A 19,400-nucleotide genomic window follows, 5' to 3' on the forward strand; every position below is an offset into this window, starting at 1 on the left:
CATGAAAGATTTTTACAGCAAAAATATATACCCGATTTTTAGAACTATATGCCAAAAGGCCTTTTACTTTACTAACAAATTATGAATATCAACCAGAGGGCAAGAGGCATGAAGTAGTTTGTGTGCAATAAGTTTTGGTCAATATTGATAATTTACATATGTTGATAATTTAGAGGCCGTAGATATTCCTGTATAAAATATTAGGCTTCTTAAGGTTAAGCAAACTGTCATAGTATGAACGTGCAAGAGCCGTTAATGGAAACGAACACCATTTAGTGCCGTTTTGTTAGTGCAACCTTGGTTCACAACTCACAATTGGTATTCACATATACTACTTCACTTTCAGAACCAAATCAAAACAATGGATGTAATTAAGTGAAATAATGAGGTAAGTATGTGAGCAATTTAAGAACATTAAAAAGTATTACTTAAACATTATGGGAGAATGAGTAAATGATGCATTTCATTTTCCACAGAAAAATTACGCTACTGCCAGAGAATTCCTAGTCCGAACAGAAAGGAAAGAAAGACAATTACATGATGACTCATTTTTTACCTGGTCTTCATAACATCCAATGGGTGCATCAAGCAAATCTCCACAAGACCTACAGAGGACAAAAATCACAAGTAATTATAACACTGCCCTGCTAAACCGACATAAATCAGTCAATAAAGCAGGACACGAGCACAACTGAACATGTTATTATTCGCTCACAGGCCATTAAGCTGTCATTACCAAATGCCAAGCTTTCTTTCCTTCTCTTCCACTCTCTCTTGTCATATTTCACTGAGCTTTTTAAGAAATATTTCACTATAATCCGATTTCATTCAAGACCATTCAAGCCTTATTGCATCGTACAGTGATTTTTTAACTACATAATCATCCCAAACACAGCTTCATTTCAAACACTTCAGGATCCTGCCAAGTGCAAAGTCTCTCGAGACTTAATCCACAAATATTTCACCACGTTAAAATGGTGATGTATTATACCCCACGATCTATATATTTGTAAATACAAGTAAAAAGACAGATGTTTGTGTGATTCCGTTCACCGTCTGTCTGGGTGCATGTGTGTGGTTTGCGTGTCTGTATTTGGTAGACAGAGGGTTTTCCCCTCAAACATCCATATGTAACAGTCCCCTGAACTCACATCCGACAGGAGCTGCTTGGCCAGCAGCCACATTCGTCACTCTGATCTTGTTTTTGCCTCCTTGCCACTCCACTGCAACTGACAAGCGTGCGGTAAGGGATCTGGCAACAAAATGGCCTCCATGCAGAGATGTGGGACGTTGCGCTCGCCTGGCCTGCAAGTCATTACCATCATCCATTTTATTTCGGTTCCAATGTGCTGATGGACGTAAAATCCCAAAGTATTTTAGAATCCTATTTTATCTGGACCGGCCCACAGTAAGGCTGCCGTAATGGCCTTCTTAATGCCAGGATTCCAGTTCATGTGCGCTCAAGCCATGACAGAAAGGGAGAGGGCTGTTTAACATGCTGAATATAGGTGATTTCACACCACAAAACATGGCGAATAGTTTGTATATTGTTACCACACAGATTGGGTTCCATTTAACAGAGACAGTGAACAACAGCTGAAACCTTATCTGTGTTGGGCTACAAGTTATGTAAATAGTTAACAGCACAATTCAGTATCTGTTTTGCGCTAGACAGTTCAAAGGACAATTCAATTATTCAAGGTAGCTGTAAATAAACATATTGATGGGGTGTCTGACGAGTGCAATTTGTCGCAAAACGAAAAATTATTGTTGATTTAACTTAAAAAAAGTTTACCTGGTTGCCTTAAAATTTTGAGTTCATTGAAATAAAAAAATTTAGTTAATACGAGGGAGATTGGTTTAATAAATAGAAACTCAAAATATTATGTTCTCTGAACCACATTTATTATCTACGTAAGATGTAAGATAGAATTTTGTGATAAATCATGAAAATATTTTTTTACAGTGAACGTGATCTTAGAGGCACTTTTGCGCAGTTATGCATCTCTATTGCAATTCTCAGCTCCGCTTGGGCTTTTACTTTAATGGTTTCCCTCACAGAATCCTCTTTGTGTACACAGCTGTTGAGAAATATGGTCCTATTCTAATTTCTTCCATTAAAAGTATTGTCCATAATAAACAAGACATTGCCTCCTTGGGGATTTTCCAGGAAAGTAATAATCAAGAGAAATTCCAAAGAGGAATTGCAGTCCACCATTGTGACTTAGCAAAAGATACATACAAAGGTGATAGAAACAGGCTTGTGTTGTCTTTTTGCATGTTACCTGTCAGGAAACGAGAGAGTCTTTTGAACAGAGAATGTGGCATATTCATAAACAAATCCTAGCAGTAGGACATGCTGAGGTGGTGTGATTCATTTCAGGTCAGATATGAGTTTGAGGAAGATGCATCAGTCAGATGAAAATGGCGAAATTAGGTATGTCGTATCTCCCTGTCGCCCAAGGCGTTATAACGCAATAACGTTTATCATTAATTAATCACGGCTGCCAGGGCATCACAGGGGAAAATAATGTTACGCACTCAGGAGGCATATGTTTTCCATTTCAGCACTCTATCCATCCTGAGGAAATAAAAGAGAAGGAGGCCTGGGAGAGTCATCTCAGCAGCAGCGAGACAGCTGGAGGAATAGACCCATCTATACTTGAAGCTGAGGTGGAGCGGTAAAGTCATGTGAAGGGATGTGTCTTTTTAAAATTCCATACCACTTGATAAACATTATCATTTCAGTGAATTAATTAGTCATTTTATCAAGTAGAACATGGTCCTGTAACAGCTGTCACAATAACATTCAGTTCAGTGTCTTAGTTTCATTTTCATGGACTTTTAATTTGCTCATCATTGTTTCCTTTGTTCTAGTTTTCCGCCAGTCATTAGTTGCCAGAAACATTCATTTAACGAACACCTGTCTGTATGAACCATGTGTATTTAAGCCCTACAGTTTTTTCACTTTTGTTTAGTTTTGTTGCCTTTCTTCTGTGGATTACCTTGTTTTTTTTGTGTTTTTGTTTTTTATAGAATACATACTTTTTGTTATTATAATCATTTTGGACTCTTTTCATCTTCATTGAACTTCATTTGCCTCAGATTTTAGAGGTAGTTTACTGTTCATAATTGAATTGAGCATGCGTTTCAAATTTCAATTTAATTCCTGATTTTGAAATTAATTTGTGGAAGGACATAGAATGAAAAACTGCACTTCAAATTGGAATTTAAGAAACAAAATTCAACTAGAATAGGAAGGTTTGTATAAACAAACTTTGAATGCTTGACAAAGCTATGTTTGAAAGTAAAAGGTTTTAGGCCTAGACAAACAGATTGATCTGTTTGAAATGCAAACTGTATATTTTTTAAATACAAATAAGTATGTACATTAAGCACATATTTCAAACCAAGGTAAAATAACATTTCATTTCCCAGAATGCCAGTAACTGTTGAATTTCTCCTACTTCCTGTAATTCCAATTCAAATTCCGGTGGGTGTGGCCAATTCAATTCAAACTCCAACTGATGAATAAATAGGAAGACATTTTCTTCAGTACAAGTTAAGCTCAATGGGCAGCACTTGTGGCATAATATTACCACAAATGAATTTCCATTTGTCCTTCCTTTTCTCTTAAAAAAAGAAAGAAAACAAATACAGTGAGGCACTTACAATGGGGTCAATCTACAAATGTTAGTCAATTGATTTTAGCGTGGGATTAAAAAACTGTTTTACAGTTTTCTTTAAAATAAGCGCTTAACTTTGTTGCCATGACAACAAAACAACTAAAACACCTAAAACGACCATAAAAATAACAAAACAGACTTTACATCAAGTTTTAGCAGAATAATTCATGTAGGCCTATGTGCATTTATGAAACAAGCATTACATTTCTTCTTTTAAATTCTCCAGAAATGTGCGCCATTTACAGCTATTGTAAGTGTCACCATTTATTTTTTAAGAAAATGAGGGACCAGTCGAAATCATTTTCTGTGATAATCAACATTATGCCACAAGTGCAGTTGACTGAGATGAATTTGTACTGAACCCAGAATATTTCATTCCAGAATTTTGCTGAACCCTGCCGGGCTGTTACTTTGATAGGAGTGTTCTTTCAGGACCAACAAAAGTTGAGGTAAACGTGGAGGAAGCCTGGATCCGTGTGAACCCTGTTGCTGCTCTGGACCGTACAAGAGGGGCTCGTAGAGGATCAAAGGTAGGAAGCAGTGAGTAGTTGAGAAAGCCTGTCACTCATTTGAGTCTAATGAACTCCATGTTTGGCGGAAAAGAAAAGAACACCCTAGTTAAGCAGCAACACTTAAGAGTTATCGTCTAAGAGCTTCCAAAGAGGGGAAAATGCACAAACAAGGTGAGAGGGCCAAAGAATAAACCACATCCATCGTTGCCATATTCCATTTGGGGGGATTTAAGGGAGCAGCAAAAAGACGCCGAGAGGGAGGCAAGAGATGGAGGGACTGAAAGGGTAAGCAAGACTTTATCTACACAACACTAGCTAGTACCTAAGTACTAGTACCTAAAAGGTTAAGGTTAAGGTTAAGGTTACCTAAAAAGGTTAAGACGGATGTAATCCGTGCTCTTGAAATAAGAAAGCCACTAAATGAAGAAGTTACATAATGGTGATGTTGTTGGCCAAGAACGTATTGGTAGAAATGGGGACCATGAAGGGAACAGGGCTTTCGTCAGTGTGGGCCCAGTATGGTAGCTTACTCATTGGACCCAGAGGAGAGATAATCCACCCATAAAACATTTGTCCCTGGTTCTGTGAATCTTAACGATGACCCTGGATGGGAACAAGATCATTTTTTTGTAAAAATCTAGGGCTGGATAGTAGCCAATTAATTGAAAACATAATTTGCTCTTGATATCGAACTTTTAAAGAGCATTGTTTTACTCTTTGCCAGTGTTTCCTGCACCACTGGATCTATAGTCTGAAGTCAAAGGAACCATATTTTACCACAGTTTGCTGTCCGAATGTAATCTAATGAGATAAAAAGGGAACATAATGCAAAGTAATAGAAAACATTATTTCTTCTGTGTTCCTACTTCATTCCAAGGTTCAATAATGTTGTTTACCCAACAAAATAATTTTCACTGGGGTATAAGAACAGAATAAGACAGCTCTGCCATGTGTGGTGGTTGTGGAGGAGGGCATGCGTTCACTATTTGCATGTTTTCCTTAACAGCTGAATACAAACGAACAAACTTTTCTGATGAGCGCGTCACTATGCAGATGCAAGGGATATGATTAGACACCTTATCAGATCTTAAGCCAGGCATAGCTTCATGATTGAGGAATATTCACTGAATTCAATTGGATAGAAAACACAATCCAATTCCAATTTTTTTTTTTTTTTTACAGTACTTCCCGATGAAGGAATTATCTGCTCCAGTATCTACCTAAAATAGCAATGCAAATGACAACCTTTAAATGCAACCACAGAAACGATACGATCAGCTGGAGACAACAACATCTAGGTTTCTGGTAATCCATCAAGAGGAGCATAATCAAACATGATCAAGAGCCTGCTCCATTCTGATCCACAATTCTCTGTAGGCTTTCCCATCCAAATGTTGAGTTGCACTTTGGGATTTCTGTAGCTGTCAGCACATGCTACTGTTTGATCATGTGCTTTAAGTGCAGTGGAGAGTGGAGAAAGTGGAGAAATAGAAAGTCTCTCTCTGAACCCCAATGTAATATAGTCATTTAGTCAAAGTTCAGGCAGAAATTGACCTGCCATCTGGTTGGTGTTTTAAGCTTAGTTCCGCCTTAGTGAGTGACATATCATTGAGTTCCATTATTTGCCGTGTCTTTTGTATCTGAATCACAATAGCACTGACAGTTTCTGTCAACGGAGGCGTCTACACCCGCAGTTACATGCGAGAGAACAGCCACACGCGCACTGAAACAGACTGACGAGTAGAGGCCTTTGCCCTCAAGACGCTTTCTCAAATTACACTCTGCAACAATGAAACCAATGCATGTTTGTGTGTTTATCATTGGTGACATTATCTATTTTAACAATATGCCTGTTTCATGATGAACTTTTTTCACACATGGAAAGTCTGACGCAAGGCTTTCCCAAATGAAGAATGGTAAAAACTGTCTAGGAAGTTACCCGAGCCAGGTGTGTAACATTCTCAGTCAGAGAGAGACATACATGGCACATACAAAGAATATATAGCCTAGCCTATATATAGATTTATATATACAATCTCACAGCTGGATGACTAGACGGTCAAGCGTTACCCTAGCACCCACCTTAAAATAGGCACTGTTCTATTACGAGTTGCCTCAAGCATTGATCTTTTGTCGCCTAGCTAGAAATTTGTTAATAGAACAGTTATGAGTAAGATAAGAACAGTCCATAGAGGTGATAACACATGGACTCCAGGCAACTGTTTCTCAGCATGCATTCATAATAGTCTGATATCTTCCCTGATAGAAGACCATTCATAACCACAGTTGAGATCGCTATCTTGCAGTTGGTCTTGGCTCAGGCAAGTACCCGAGTCTTGCTCCCACACAAAAGTTAGAAAGGAAAATAGCGCAGTGACAGTAAATGATTGCTCAACATGCACAGGTGTCATCAATCATCCAGAGACAGTGACTGAGTGAGCAAATTTGCCCTAAAGGCCTATAAGAAAAGGTTAGCTGGTGAGGGAAGGGGGCGTTCACTTGAAGTACAGTGTCGAGAAGCTGGACTGTCTAAAGTTGTGGTTGTAACTGAAGCTAACTACCAGCACCATAACTATTATCAGTGTTAGCTGACTAAGACAGCTGTTGGCATTGGCTCTTCAGCTACATGGGTTACAGTCACACTTGAGTTACTTCAAACAAGGCAGAAAATGCTCTTGGCTCCGTCCAAGTGTTACTGAGATAAAACACTCACTTGTATTATAGTTCTTTTACATATCTAAATAATTTCACAAGTGCTAATCCTTCTTGTTGACACATCAATCAATTTGAATGGTCTGGCTGGTGGAAAAGTCCAATTGTGCAACCATGCGTGAAATAGTAGTGATGGTTTTGACTTATTGCCGTTCATGACACTTCTCAAAAATTCTTTCAGCAGATAATTCACTAAATGTTTCCTTGCTGGTATAAATCCTGTTGACAACAATATCAGGACACCTCTGAACCTTTTTTCCTGAGATGGCTTTCGAGCGTGCTTTATAGGTTGGCAATCTGGGAGAAGCGTATCAGGCATTCCTTTTCACATCAGTCCAGAGCGATGAGATTTGGCCTCGTTCCCGCTTCCACCAGTAGCTAATCGAGCACACCCTCATCATCCGTGACACCTCCACACTAAACCTCGTGAATACGGCTTCTCAAAACACACAGACACAGGAATGCTAAACATACAGGCGGCACGACCGCATAGCACTATTTGTCATCCTGACTAACAATGAACATCTGATTAGCCATCAGAGGCTCGAAACCTCACACCAGCATCAGATTCCACCGCTGGCTCACCGAGGGGAAAAAAAACTAGGTGAAGTGTGAGCTATGCAGATAAGAAGTTCACTACTATCTGTCTGTGCTTATATGCATACAAGTATGTACACATTTAGCCAAACCTGACTTATGATTCAAATGATTTTCAATTATAATTCTCATGTGCGCATAGGCAACACCATAAAGCAAGTAATAAAAATGCTCCTGGATTCTAATCGGTCAATAGCTCTTACACAAAACACGTTGCCAAGTGTGCGTTTCACTGTTAACCTAGTTTGCATGCCATGGACTATATGTTGTAGCAGAACTTAATACTTTTGCCTAACAAAATGTTTCAATTAAAAAATGTCTGGGCTTTTATGATAAAATGTGTATTTTTATTATGTGTACGGCCCTTAGTTGTGACTATATTCATATTGTAGAAGTTTCGTTTTATAGCTTAAAAAAAGCATTTTAGGAGGAGAGCATACTGTACAAATATCCATGCCTGAATATGGAAAGCAATTAAAAACATAAATGAGAACATCAAACAGTCAACATACAGAACAAAATGGAGACATCTGCACTGTTCAAATATGGTAACCTGGGGTGAAAGTGTTTAATAGGAGGAAGAATGAAAGTGTATGAAGAAAAGACTAGAGGGGATGGAAAAATTAATATGCTACAAGTAATTTGTCAAACATTTTCACGCCCTAGGTGTTTTTTTCTTTCTTTCAATGGACAGCTTTGTCTACTAATGCACAGGTCTAAAGATTTTTTTTGCATGTCTGAAACATTTCTTAATAGAGAAGTTACATTATTGTCCTGCATCTATTCAAATCATGGTTAGTGAGAGGTTTTATGGAAGTTAGTCTCAAAATATGCTTTAACACCAAAGGCTTTCTGGTAATACCATGGAACATGAATATGGAAATCATTTACTAACAAAGTAAACGTCAAAGTAGCCTATTGTTTTACCATCTGATACCATCACTGCAACATGGTACTGCAACAGTACCTTTCTTTAAGGTAACAGAGGTAATGCTACAAATGGATCAATGACTAGACACTTTTTTTCTTGGAAAATCTTGTGTTATTTAAAAACATACATTAAAAAATCCAATTCATAAAGACAGTTAATGCACCTTTTCCATGATAAAAATGTTAAAAGCAACAACAACAAAAAACTAAAATGATAATAATAATAATTATTATGTATGTGTAAAAAATATTTTCAGAACTTTGTACTTTTACATCACTTGACATTTCTGGAGTTATAAAAAATATATATTAAAAACACACAAACTTGCATTTGCTTTCAGAACTAGATTTTTTCAAATGATTTATCATCACATTCTTATTTGTCATTGACAAGTTTTTTGACCTGACACGACCTTACACAATCATGCATTTATGTTCCCGCAGATGGAAAATACCTGAGATCGAATTTCACAGATGATAACATTTGTAACACATGATGCAAATACCCTGAGGACTACACATAAACATACAAGAGATACAGCCGAAAGGCTGGACATTAAATGCAAATCTTGTATTAACTGATGATTTCCAGGATACTGGATATATATTTGGAGTTGTAGTCCATTCTCTGGAAAAGTTATAAGCAAATAAGGGAACCACAAAGGTCTTGGTGGTAGAATAGACCTCAGAAGAACGAGTTCAGAAAACAGAGTTAGGGTGACGTATTTTTGTAGGCCAAAACCATCGTCCTGAAGTCAATGGGTTTTTGGTTAAATGCATAAAATTAGGATTTGTACCGGAATCATTGATCGATGTTTGATGATTTCGGTTCATTCACACTGCTGGTGTTTTTCTGGAATCTGTGCATGCGATCACACACATCTCGTAAAGATCCCACAACCTGACATTGATGTGATGTGTAATGTGTCTGCAGCATCTTAAGTTTGCTTATGATCTTGCAATTTCTCTCTCTCGAGAAACCATGCTTGTTCTTTTTTTTTCTGATTCGATCATAAACTAGCGCATTGCATACCATTCCACTAAGCTGGCGAACGATCTCACATTCAGCATCATCACTAAGACACACCTTTCTTTGTGTCCTTTTGTTATCATGTCATGATAAAACAAAATGTGTAAGAATCATAAACTTTTGTTGGTCACATAGCTCATTTTCTGCATTCATCCAAAAGCCAATGGAAAAGTCCTATTGGGTTTTTGTTGAGGGAAACAGGGTGATGCAAACTTCCGGGTTGGCCTTAAAAATACGTCATCACTGCAGCGCTCCATTGAACAATGGCAGCATAGTCTGCTAACAAATGTGGAACATAAACAATACAGCAAAGTGAAAACAATAACCCAAATTTTCAGGTTAAACCATTTTTCAAAGTGTATAGTCTGGGTACAGTTTCCATGCGAGCTATTTCTAAACTCAAACTAGGTCAGCTAGCAAAAAAAAAAAAAAAAAAAAAAAAAAGATTTTTATTTTTTTTAACCCTAATTCCAAACAAAACACTGTAGCTGAACGATTTCCTTCTCAGATCACTGTAGCTGAACAGACAAACAGCTCACTTTATTTCTGCACTCCATTCAGAGAACTCCGACACCTGAATAAGTTAACAAAACAAAACCCAACATATGCAAAAAACGCTGCCCACATTTACATTAACATTTCCACAGAAAATACACGGAGGGAGCTGTTGAAATTAATGCACCGTTTCCTCAAACTAGCCTAGCCACGCACAATCTCGGTGCAATCTGATAAGCCCATCACCGTCAAATAAGGGTGGTTGGGGCCGCCGGCTACACGGCCCAGTGTGTGTGGGTGTCAGTTTCATGGCTCTTTTATATGTTTCAACTGTTTGTCTGGGTTTTTGTTTATTTAAGCCAATGTTTTTCATGTTAGTTGGGCGTGCAGTTGGAGACCCACCTCAAAGAACACACTTTAATGTGTTCATCTCTCAATACAAAGTCAAGTACAAACATTAGTGATATTTTAAACTAATGGAGCTGAAGTCATGTAGCTAATTATTGTTTAACATGTGATATGTCTAAGATAGTTAGTGTTTGTCTGTAAATAATGTCCATCAAATTAAGCACACAAACTGGCTATTGGCACAGTATATAGTCCTGCTGTGGCCCATATTATGTGTAAAACATGATTTTTCCCATGTCAATCACCCCAGAGGATGAGCTGTGTCATTACTGTCACCTAGTGGACAGTCACGAGAGAGTGAGAGGAAGGAGAGAGATGGACACTCACACAAGACTTGTGATATTGTACACACATACACATCCAGGAGTTGCTATATTTTGCAAAACAACCTTGACCATCTTTACCAACCATGAAAGCTAGAGAGAAGTGAAAGTGTTTTGGGAAGTAACGGTGGCATGGAGACAAACAAATGAGAGTTTGAAGAATGAAAGAGAATACAAATGACACGCTTCACGCTATATTAGTTCTGCACTCCCAATGGGCGTTCACCAAAGTCCATTAAAAAGAAAGTGAGTGCACTCGTGGCCATCTTGATAACGTCCCCACACAGCTATTTTCTATGCGGGTAAATATGCATTAAAGTAAAGCGCCTTGAATCTGCTTTAATTGGGAAAAACAAAACTTAAAGAACTGTTTGATAAATTGCAGTAAAAATGTTAAAATATTATTAACATAGCAACAACAATTTTTCATGTTCCAGTTTCATTTTCCAACTTGTTGTACTGTTTGTGCCGCTAGATTGTCTACACATTACTGGTGAGCTGCACAACTGGCCAATAGTTGATAATCTGATTATAAATTAGATGCACTGCCATAATAATTTAGATTTTTGACAAGAAATCAGTTTTCTTGCAACTAAAACGTCTGGAAAACAAAGCAATTTGGTGGAAAAAGCATTTGTATATGAAAATATGAATATGATTAATATAAATAATACAATAAATAAAATAAATGATACATCACACAATGAACGATTATACAATTCATGAATCAAACTCAAAAGTTTCTGAAATGGTTTTCCACGCAGGATTGTTCAAATTACCTTTTTATTATTTAGATAGATAATAAGAACGTTATTACAGTAACACTGTAGTAATTTGCTATAACTAATATGGAAACAAGATTAACTAATAACTAATTAATAGGAAATTTAGAACTGAGATAGTTATTATGATAGTATAATATATAGATAGTATAATCCTTATTATGTAATCAATAATTACTGAATGAGATAAGCCTTATTTGGAACTAACAAATTATAAAAAAATACCAATGAATTACTAATCACAACATTAATATGTCGGAGCATGAGCAATTGTCTTATTGTTTTACTGTGAACGTGGTCGTAAAATGCATCACTAATTACCCAAGTGTTACCTAGTCACTCAGTGTGAACTAGTGATCCTGGACCACTTTTTTCCACTTTCAAATAATGGACCAGACCTGAAGAGTGACTAGGTAGCACTTGACAAGTGAGGGCTTCACACATGTTAGAATTATTATATTTTAGTTAGTAATAGTTCTAAATGAGGCTAAACTCATTCAGTAATTATTGATTACCTAACGTGAAACCATCTCTCTCTTTTATTGCATTATTTTTGGTAAGATTGTCTCTGGTCGTGAAAACACGAGAGCTGGAGACAACATGTGACCTCTTCAAACTCACGCACCGTGCATGACTAGGACAGCGGCTGCAGAGCGCTTTGTCCACTGCTTCGGAAACGCTCACCTATAGTCCATAAAAGCTGATAATGAACCCAATTATGGGCTGGGAACAGCAATAATAGAGTTTTAGTGGGGCAGTAAATTCTTTAATTACCTGTTAACACCCTGTGTCTCTTTGGACAAGTGCAGGAAAGGGGGCCCAGGATCTGTGTCGGCCAGAGGCGCCGCTGGGGAGAGTTTATGTGAGTGAAGACTCATCTCTGCCGTCCCATCACTCAATAATAAGCTTGATATTCCTCACTAAACGAACAGACAGACCCGGCGTCTTCTGTACGGAGGAGCAAGATAGGTCGAAAAACAGCCCTCTGCCTGCAAGGTGCACAAGCAGATCAGAAAATTATGGGAAAGAACAACGGACATTCTTAGGGAGTGATATGATCTTTCCTTTCCCCAGGGGGTCTTTTTAAGGAAACAATGAAAACATTCGAGGGAAATAAAGATCTATAACAAACACATTTGTGTGCTTGCATATTAAATATATCCAACACAGCTGATGATAGTATAAGGTAGAGCTGCCAAGTTCCACTGTAAAACCAAACAGTGAAATGAAATGAGTTCATTTCACTGAAATATTACTGAAAGCTCATTGAACTTAAGACAAAAACACGTTACAATAAGGTTTTATTTGTTAAGATTAGTTAACTACATTAGTTAACGAACTAACAATGAAAACTACTTCTAAATAATTTATTAATTTTAGTTTGTGTTAATTTCAACATTAACTAATACATTATTAAAATCAAAAGTTACATCTGTTAATATTATCCAGTGGACCTGAGCTAATATGAACTAACAATGAACATTTTATATGAACTTTAACAGATTAATACATACATTAACAAATGTAACATGCAAATTCATTGTTAGTTAATGTTAGTTAAAGGGGCTATGTGCACGAATTTACATGCATTAATCGCATTTTTATTGCCAATGTATGAACAGCCTGTATTGAATATGAAAAAACTTCCCAGATTTCCTAGGTTGTCTATGAAAGCCTGTAGACTGATTTTTATGCAAAGGACTCGGGTCATTTTTGCCGGGGAAAACAAAAGGATGTGACGTTTACGAGAGCCACGTTTTCATGACGCATGAAACCAATGCTTATGTTCAGAATAATGCCAAAAGAGATACTCTGTACCGTCATGTCAATGTGTCATGCAAAGAAAAGGGATTCATTCAAACAAGTCTCATATAGCCATATCTATGTAGTCTACAGTCTCAAATATACTTAATAATCAAACTATCAGTGTAATTCAATTACCTCAAAAAAAGAGAAAGAAGTACTATGGATGTCAACTACTTGTTTACCAACATTCTCCAAAATATCTTCTTTCGTGTTCAGCAGAAAGAAGAGAGAAACTCATACAGGTTTGGAACAACTTGAGGGTGAGTAAATGATGACATAATTTTCATTTTTGGGTGAACGATCCCCTTAATAGCCACTAATAACACGGTTTTCTGAATTCTAAATATAGCCCATTTAAAACTTCTGTATGGGACCGTACTGTAAAGTGTTACTGAAAAAGTGACATGAATTCAATAACTAATTAAGATGAACTTAAACTGAATGAGTTGCAGCAGATTTATAGATCCCAGAATACTTTGCGTCAGAATGAATAAGATCATAATAAATGTTAAAAGTAAGTGTTATTTTGTGTCATTTTGCACAAGCTTAATGTAGGCAGAGATGTCTTAGTTGTTATGTTATGTTGAGATTTATAGGGGTTTCGGAAACTTTATTTTACAGTGTCCTTGATATATGTTACATGTATTTGTTGTAATAATAACAATATATTATGCATAATTACATGCAACTAACCCTACACCAAACTCTAATCCTAACCGTATAGTAATTACATGTAAATTAGTATCACTCAAATGTGTAAAATACAGTGTAAGGAGTTTTCTTCATGTTGCTGTTTTTTTGTGGCTAACCGCAAACGATATGACATTAATGGTATCAAACTGTTTAGACAATATTTTAATCATATCACAATTAACATGCTTGTGTTGTACAAAATCATTTGAAACTTTGAGTCTTAAATTGAATTTGTTTAATTCTGCCAATTTAGGGTTTACAGTATGTGTGCTTGTGTGAGTGTGTTTGTCTGCCTTGTAGATTAAAAGTGTGTGTGTGCTGTAATGTGTGTGTCCCCTCCGCGAGTTTAGCGTGAGAGACTGAAGCAGGAAGCCATTACTGAAGTGTAAACGCACTCAGCCAGCACTGGCCAAACACAAGAGAAACATGTTTCACCACCCAGCCTCAGAGAAAACCAACGACAGAAACACACACACACACACACACAAGTAAAAACACATCAAGCATCTCTAAACTGTCTCTAAAAGTCTCGGTTTTATGAAGTTCATACAATCTCACACAGACTCTTTCTTTCCAAACGTTACATAAGCGGTGCTGGCCAGCCATGGTGGCGGTTTGGGTCTGATGAGAGCGTGTGATTGTGTTACATACGGCAGTAATTATGAAATCAGCCATGCAGCCTTGCCTTTTTTGTGCGTTGTGTGATGTATTGTCATTATTGGAGGCGGTGCAATGAATTATCCTTATCCGTAGAGCGAGTAACCTGTCCGATCTGATGACATGGCAGCCCTGACAGCGGCTGGCACCGGGTAACCTGGCAAGAGCAACACGAGTGATTCCACGTGCACTGGGAAAAATACGACTTGTCATCATAATCCGTGGTTGGCATATAAATGCACACAATTACACATGTGCACACAGGTACACATACACAGAAAATGCATTAAAGGTAAGGAAATATAATGTCTGTGACTAAAAAAGAAAAGAAAAATCTTTTAAAAATCTAGTTTAAAACACATGCGCCAAGTTCTTAGAAACGTACTCTTTGTATTCATGTTGGTTTCATATGGTTTTGGAAAACTTTTATACCGTTTTCAAGAACAGTTTAAATTCAATGACTTAAAATGATTTAACCATCAAGTAAAACTTAAAATTTTCATTACACCTTTAATTCATGTGAATGTATACATATTAATCAGTTGTTATTTATTGTTAATTTATTTCCTTATTTATTTAAGTTTTTATATTTTTCATGAAAAAAACTTTTTTTCCCCAATATCTTATATTATCAATTCATAAATACCATTACATTTGAAACAATTTCTCTGGATATCTCATGACTTTGATTTGGCATACAAAGGTTTTTCTAAATGTTAAGCAATGAAGCAGTTTTTTTTCTAAATATATTTTAGAAAATAATATAAGATGATATCAGGACAGTGGTATCAACCCGACATTTTTTTTATTTATTCCACAAAAAATCAAAAAATCTTTAACAATAATACAAATAATATATATATATATATATATAGAAAAAAAGAAATAAAGTTGGCACACCATAGCTCCAAAAATATAAAATGTGATGTTTCAAGCACACAAGCTTCATCAGACATATTTATATAAACCTGCATTTCTCATTATAGAAGAGGTCTATTCCACTGTTTGTATTAAGTGTATTTTTAAAATGTATTGTTGAATAAGTCAACAAACTTATTGACTTGCAAACAAGAATTGACTCCATTAACATGACAAGGAAGAGAAACAAAATTCTAAAGATGTCCCTTACAACAGCCACAATAATATTTCATATACATTAAGACTAAAACATAGCTGACTTTCACACACTGTAGCATCGTTATTGCTGAGCAGCAGTATTCATGCTACACAAAAACACTATAACCACTAATGAAATTCAGCACCATGCATGAAAACAAGCACCATAACTCCATAATTGAGGGGTCAGGATCCTAATACTGGACACTTTCCAAACCAGCCGATTATGCTTTGGGCTTTTCATACAGCAATTTGTCAAAGTATTCAAAAAAATATTTCAACTGTCAGACTGAAATTGCTCATGAGCTTGTGGTACAGCAGAGCTGTAAAGCAAGCAGTGGGTTGAGATATGAAACGCAAAGATGGGGCGGACGAGTGAAACTATGGTTGCTTACACTTACACACTTGAGAGCTCTTTAAATTAAACTCTTGTAAGTATGGATACACACTCACACACGGTGTGTTTTCATGTTTTATGGCGACTTTATGTACAAACTGTATATTCTATCCCCTTCCACAAACCCTAACTCTACCCCTAAATCCTATCACAGAAAACGTTCTGCTTTTTTACATTTTCAAAAAAACATCACTCAGATTTACAGTATAAGCCATTTTCCTCATGGGGGCCAAAAAATGTCCCCACAAAGACAGGGATTTCGGATATTGCCATATTTGTCGGGACATTTTGTCCCCATAATGTAGGGTTTAACAAGCCACACACACAGACACACAGACACACACACACACACACACACACAAAATGTCATAATTTGGGGTTGTAAGTTTAAAATATTTTATTTTATATTTTATCTCTTATGATCAACAAGGCAGTACAAATTGTGAAATATTACAATTTAAAAGTAAAATGTGAAAACATTTCGATTTTAATATTTAAAAATGTAATTTAATCCTGTGATATTACTCCAGTCTTCAGTGTCACATGATCCTTCAGAAATCATTTTAATATGCTGATCTGATGAAGAAGAAACATTTATTATAATAATAATAATAATTATTATTATTATTATTATATATCAATGTTGAAAACAGTTGTGCTGTTTAATATTTTGGTGGAAACCGTGATAAATCTTTTTCTTTCAGGATTCTTTGATAAATAGAAAGTTAAAAAAAACGAGAATTATTTGAAGTAGAAAATAAGTATGAGAAATTATGTAAAAAAATATTTCACTTTCAATCAATGTAATGTTTCCTGGCTGATTAAAAGTATTAATTTATTAAAAGCAAAGTATAAAAAAACCTTACAGATCCAAACTTTTGATTGCTAGAATATATATATATAATAAAATATTAAAATAACTATATTTTAAAGAATTGCCAAGCTGCTCTTTTCCACATAACCAAAGCAATACTAAAGGACAAAAAAGCACCATAATTGGTCCATACTAATTATGTGTTTTATTCTTCTGAGTCTTCTGAAGATAATTTTAAATGAGTAACAGATCACAACTGAAGTATATACGCTCTTAAATCTCAATTTAACTTCTGTATACAGAAAGATTTTCAAAGAAAAGGTTTTTAATCTGTTCCTCATACAAATCTATATGGCTTCACATGCTTCAAATATAGCACAAAAGTCAAATGAACTCCTTTTAAGCTTTTAAGTTTTTTTTTGTCTTGTTTTTTTTTTTTTGTCTTTAGTCCCGATTCGCTTTCGTTAAATATAAAAAGCAGCCTGAACATTCTTCAAAACATATCTTGCACAGAAGGCAGTCCGTCATACAGGTTTGAAACGATATGAGGTTGGATGAGAATTTTGGTTTTTGGGTGAACCATCCCTTTAAGCAGGAAGATAAGCAACACGCTGAACCATCAATGATGACCATCAACAATAAATGAGGGAAAGCGGGTTTGGAGATGTGGATGGAGCCAGAGAGAGAGAACGCTTGTTTGAGCTCTTTCTTTGCCTCTGGCAGATGTGGACAATGAACTCTTGACACAGCCAAAGCCACTTTATGTTCAACATGTGTGTTTGTTACTGTCTCTGGCAGCCGGGCTGAATGTGTGTGTGTGTGTGTGTGCAGAAGATGAGCGTAGCAGCAGGATATGTGGCAATCTGGGAGGTTGGCCGTAATGACACACGAGGGACAGATTAGCTTCCTGTCTGTCAGAATTCCATCAGAGACCAGCTGATTTACAGCCTGCACTGACCAGGCTGCCTGCCCTGTACCCAAAGCAAACACACACACACACACACACACACACACACACACACACACACACACACACACACACACACACACACACACACACACACACACACACACACACACACACACGCACACTATTTGTATAAAGGCTTTGAGAAAGCATACATTAAACTGGGATCCTGCCTACTCTTCTAATATTGGTACAAAGAGTGGCGTCTCTATTACAATGCTAAATGTGTGATGTGTAAATCAGAGTGTGTTGGTGTGTTTCTGCACATTAACCCCTCAGTGACACCCAGCATGCCGTGGCCTGCTGGCCCAGGATGGAGAGAGGGAAGACAGACAGATGTATTAAACAACATGTCACCCCCAAACACAACAATGATTAATCACTGCAAATTATAAGCACCTGTACGACAGGGTACAGATCGCCTTCCACACACACTCCACTGCGTCTCTCTTTCGTCTGACGACACACGTATACTATTAGATGGCTATGTGTACGTTGTTATAGTGCCAATGCTAGTTTACACAGGGTTTTTTATGCTAGCTTTTTTTTTTTTTTTTAAGTTGTTAAAATGTAAATGATCTTTAAATACTTCACATAGTTAAAATCTCTGTATGTGTCCAGGATGCCATGAAAGCTGAAAACACTCTAAATCATTTACATGATACCAGTTTTCAGCAAGGACCATAACTATAAAGATAACGATTTTAACGATTTCAACTATAACGATAACGGCACAGAGAAACAATATTGTTTGAATCACCTTCAGAACGATTTTTGTTTTCAGCTGATGAATGATAAAAACATTGACAGCCAATCAGAATCCATCCTGCTTTTAAGAGCTCATTTAAAGCTGCAGAGGACAAAACTGCAGCATGCGCTTAGAATAAACACAACGATATTGTGCTTCAATGTGGACCCTGATCTTGTTATAGTTATCTTTATAGTTTTCGTTCTAGGTGTGAACGGGCCTTTAATTAAACACTGTTATACTGTAATTCTATTCCTAAAGCATCTATATAGGAAATTACTCATAATTATGGTCTGACATGTTTCTCTCTTCAAACTAAATCTTTTTTTTTTTTTACTACTTATTTCTAACTTTTATGTATTTTTAAAAAAATATATATTTTGTTTCAAAAATGTATTTTTTATTGATTTCATTCTTGTTTTAAGATATATATATATATATATATATATATATATATATATATATATATATATGTATAATTTTTTTATGTTTTAAAGAAGCGGGTCAGCAACGAAAAACATCTTTAAACAACATCTGAAGGTCAAGAGGTGAGTTTTGCTTTTATACCATTATTAAATAGTTGTTTTTATGTAAATACTGAATCCGTATCAATATGCATTTAATTTGACATCAAATAAAATGAGAAACTCATAGAACACAAGTCTAACACTCGCAGCCTAATTTGTGTAAAACTAAACATAGCACCATGTTGTGGGAATATTAGCTG

The 19,400-nt window shown here is 36.3% G+C and overlaps 1 protein-coding gene across 2 annotated transcripts in view; it reads right to left on the minus strand.

The window, feature by feature from the left end:
* slc25a21 (solute carrier family 25 member 21) overlaps positions 1 to 19,400 on the minus strand; it is a 97,281-nt gene that overhangs the window by 36,596 nt on the left and 41,285 nt on the right. For both annotated transcript variants that reach the window (XM_081394469.1, XM_081394470.1), the window contains exon 3: positions 557 to 605. In XM_081394469.1, the coding sequence (XP_081250595.1) occupies positions 557 to 605 (49 nt within the window). The remainder of the gene's footprint in view (positions 1 to 556; positions 606 to 19,400) is intronic.

The sequence above is a fragment of the Scardinius erythrophthalmus genome, assembly GCF_964197995.2.
Source record: "Scardinius erythrophthalmus genome assembly, chromosome: 19".
In the NCBI taxonomy this organism is placed as follows: domain Eukaryota; kingdom Metazoa; phylum Chordata; class Actinopteri; order Cypriniformes; family Leuciscidae; genus Scardinius; species Scardinius erythrophthalmus.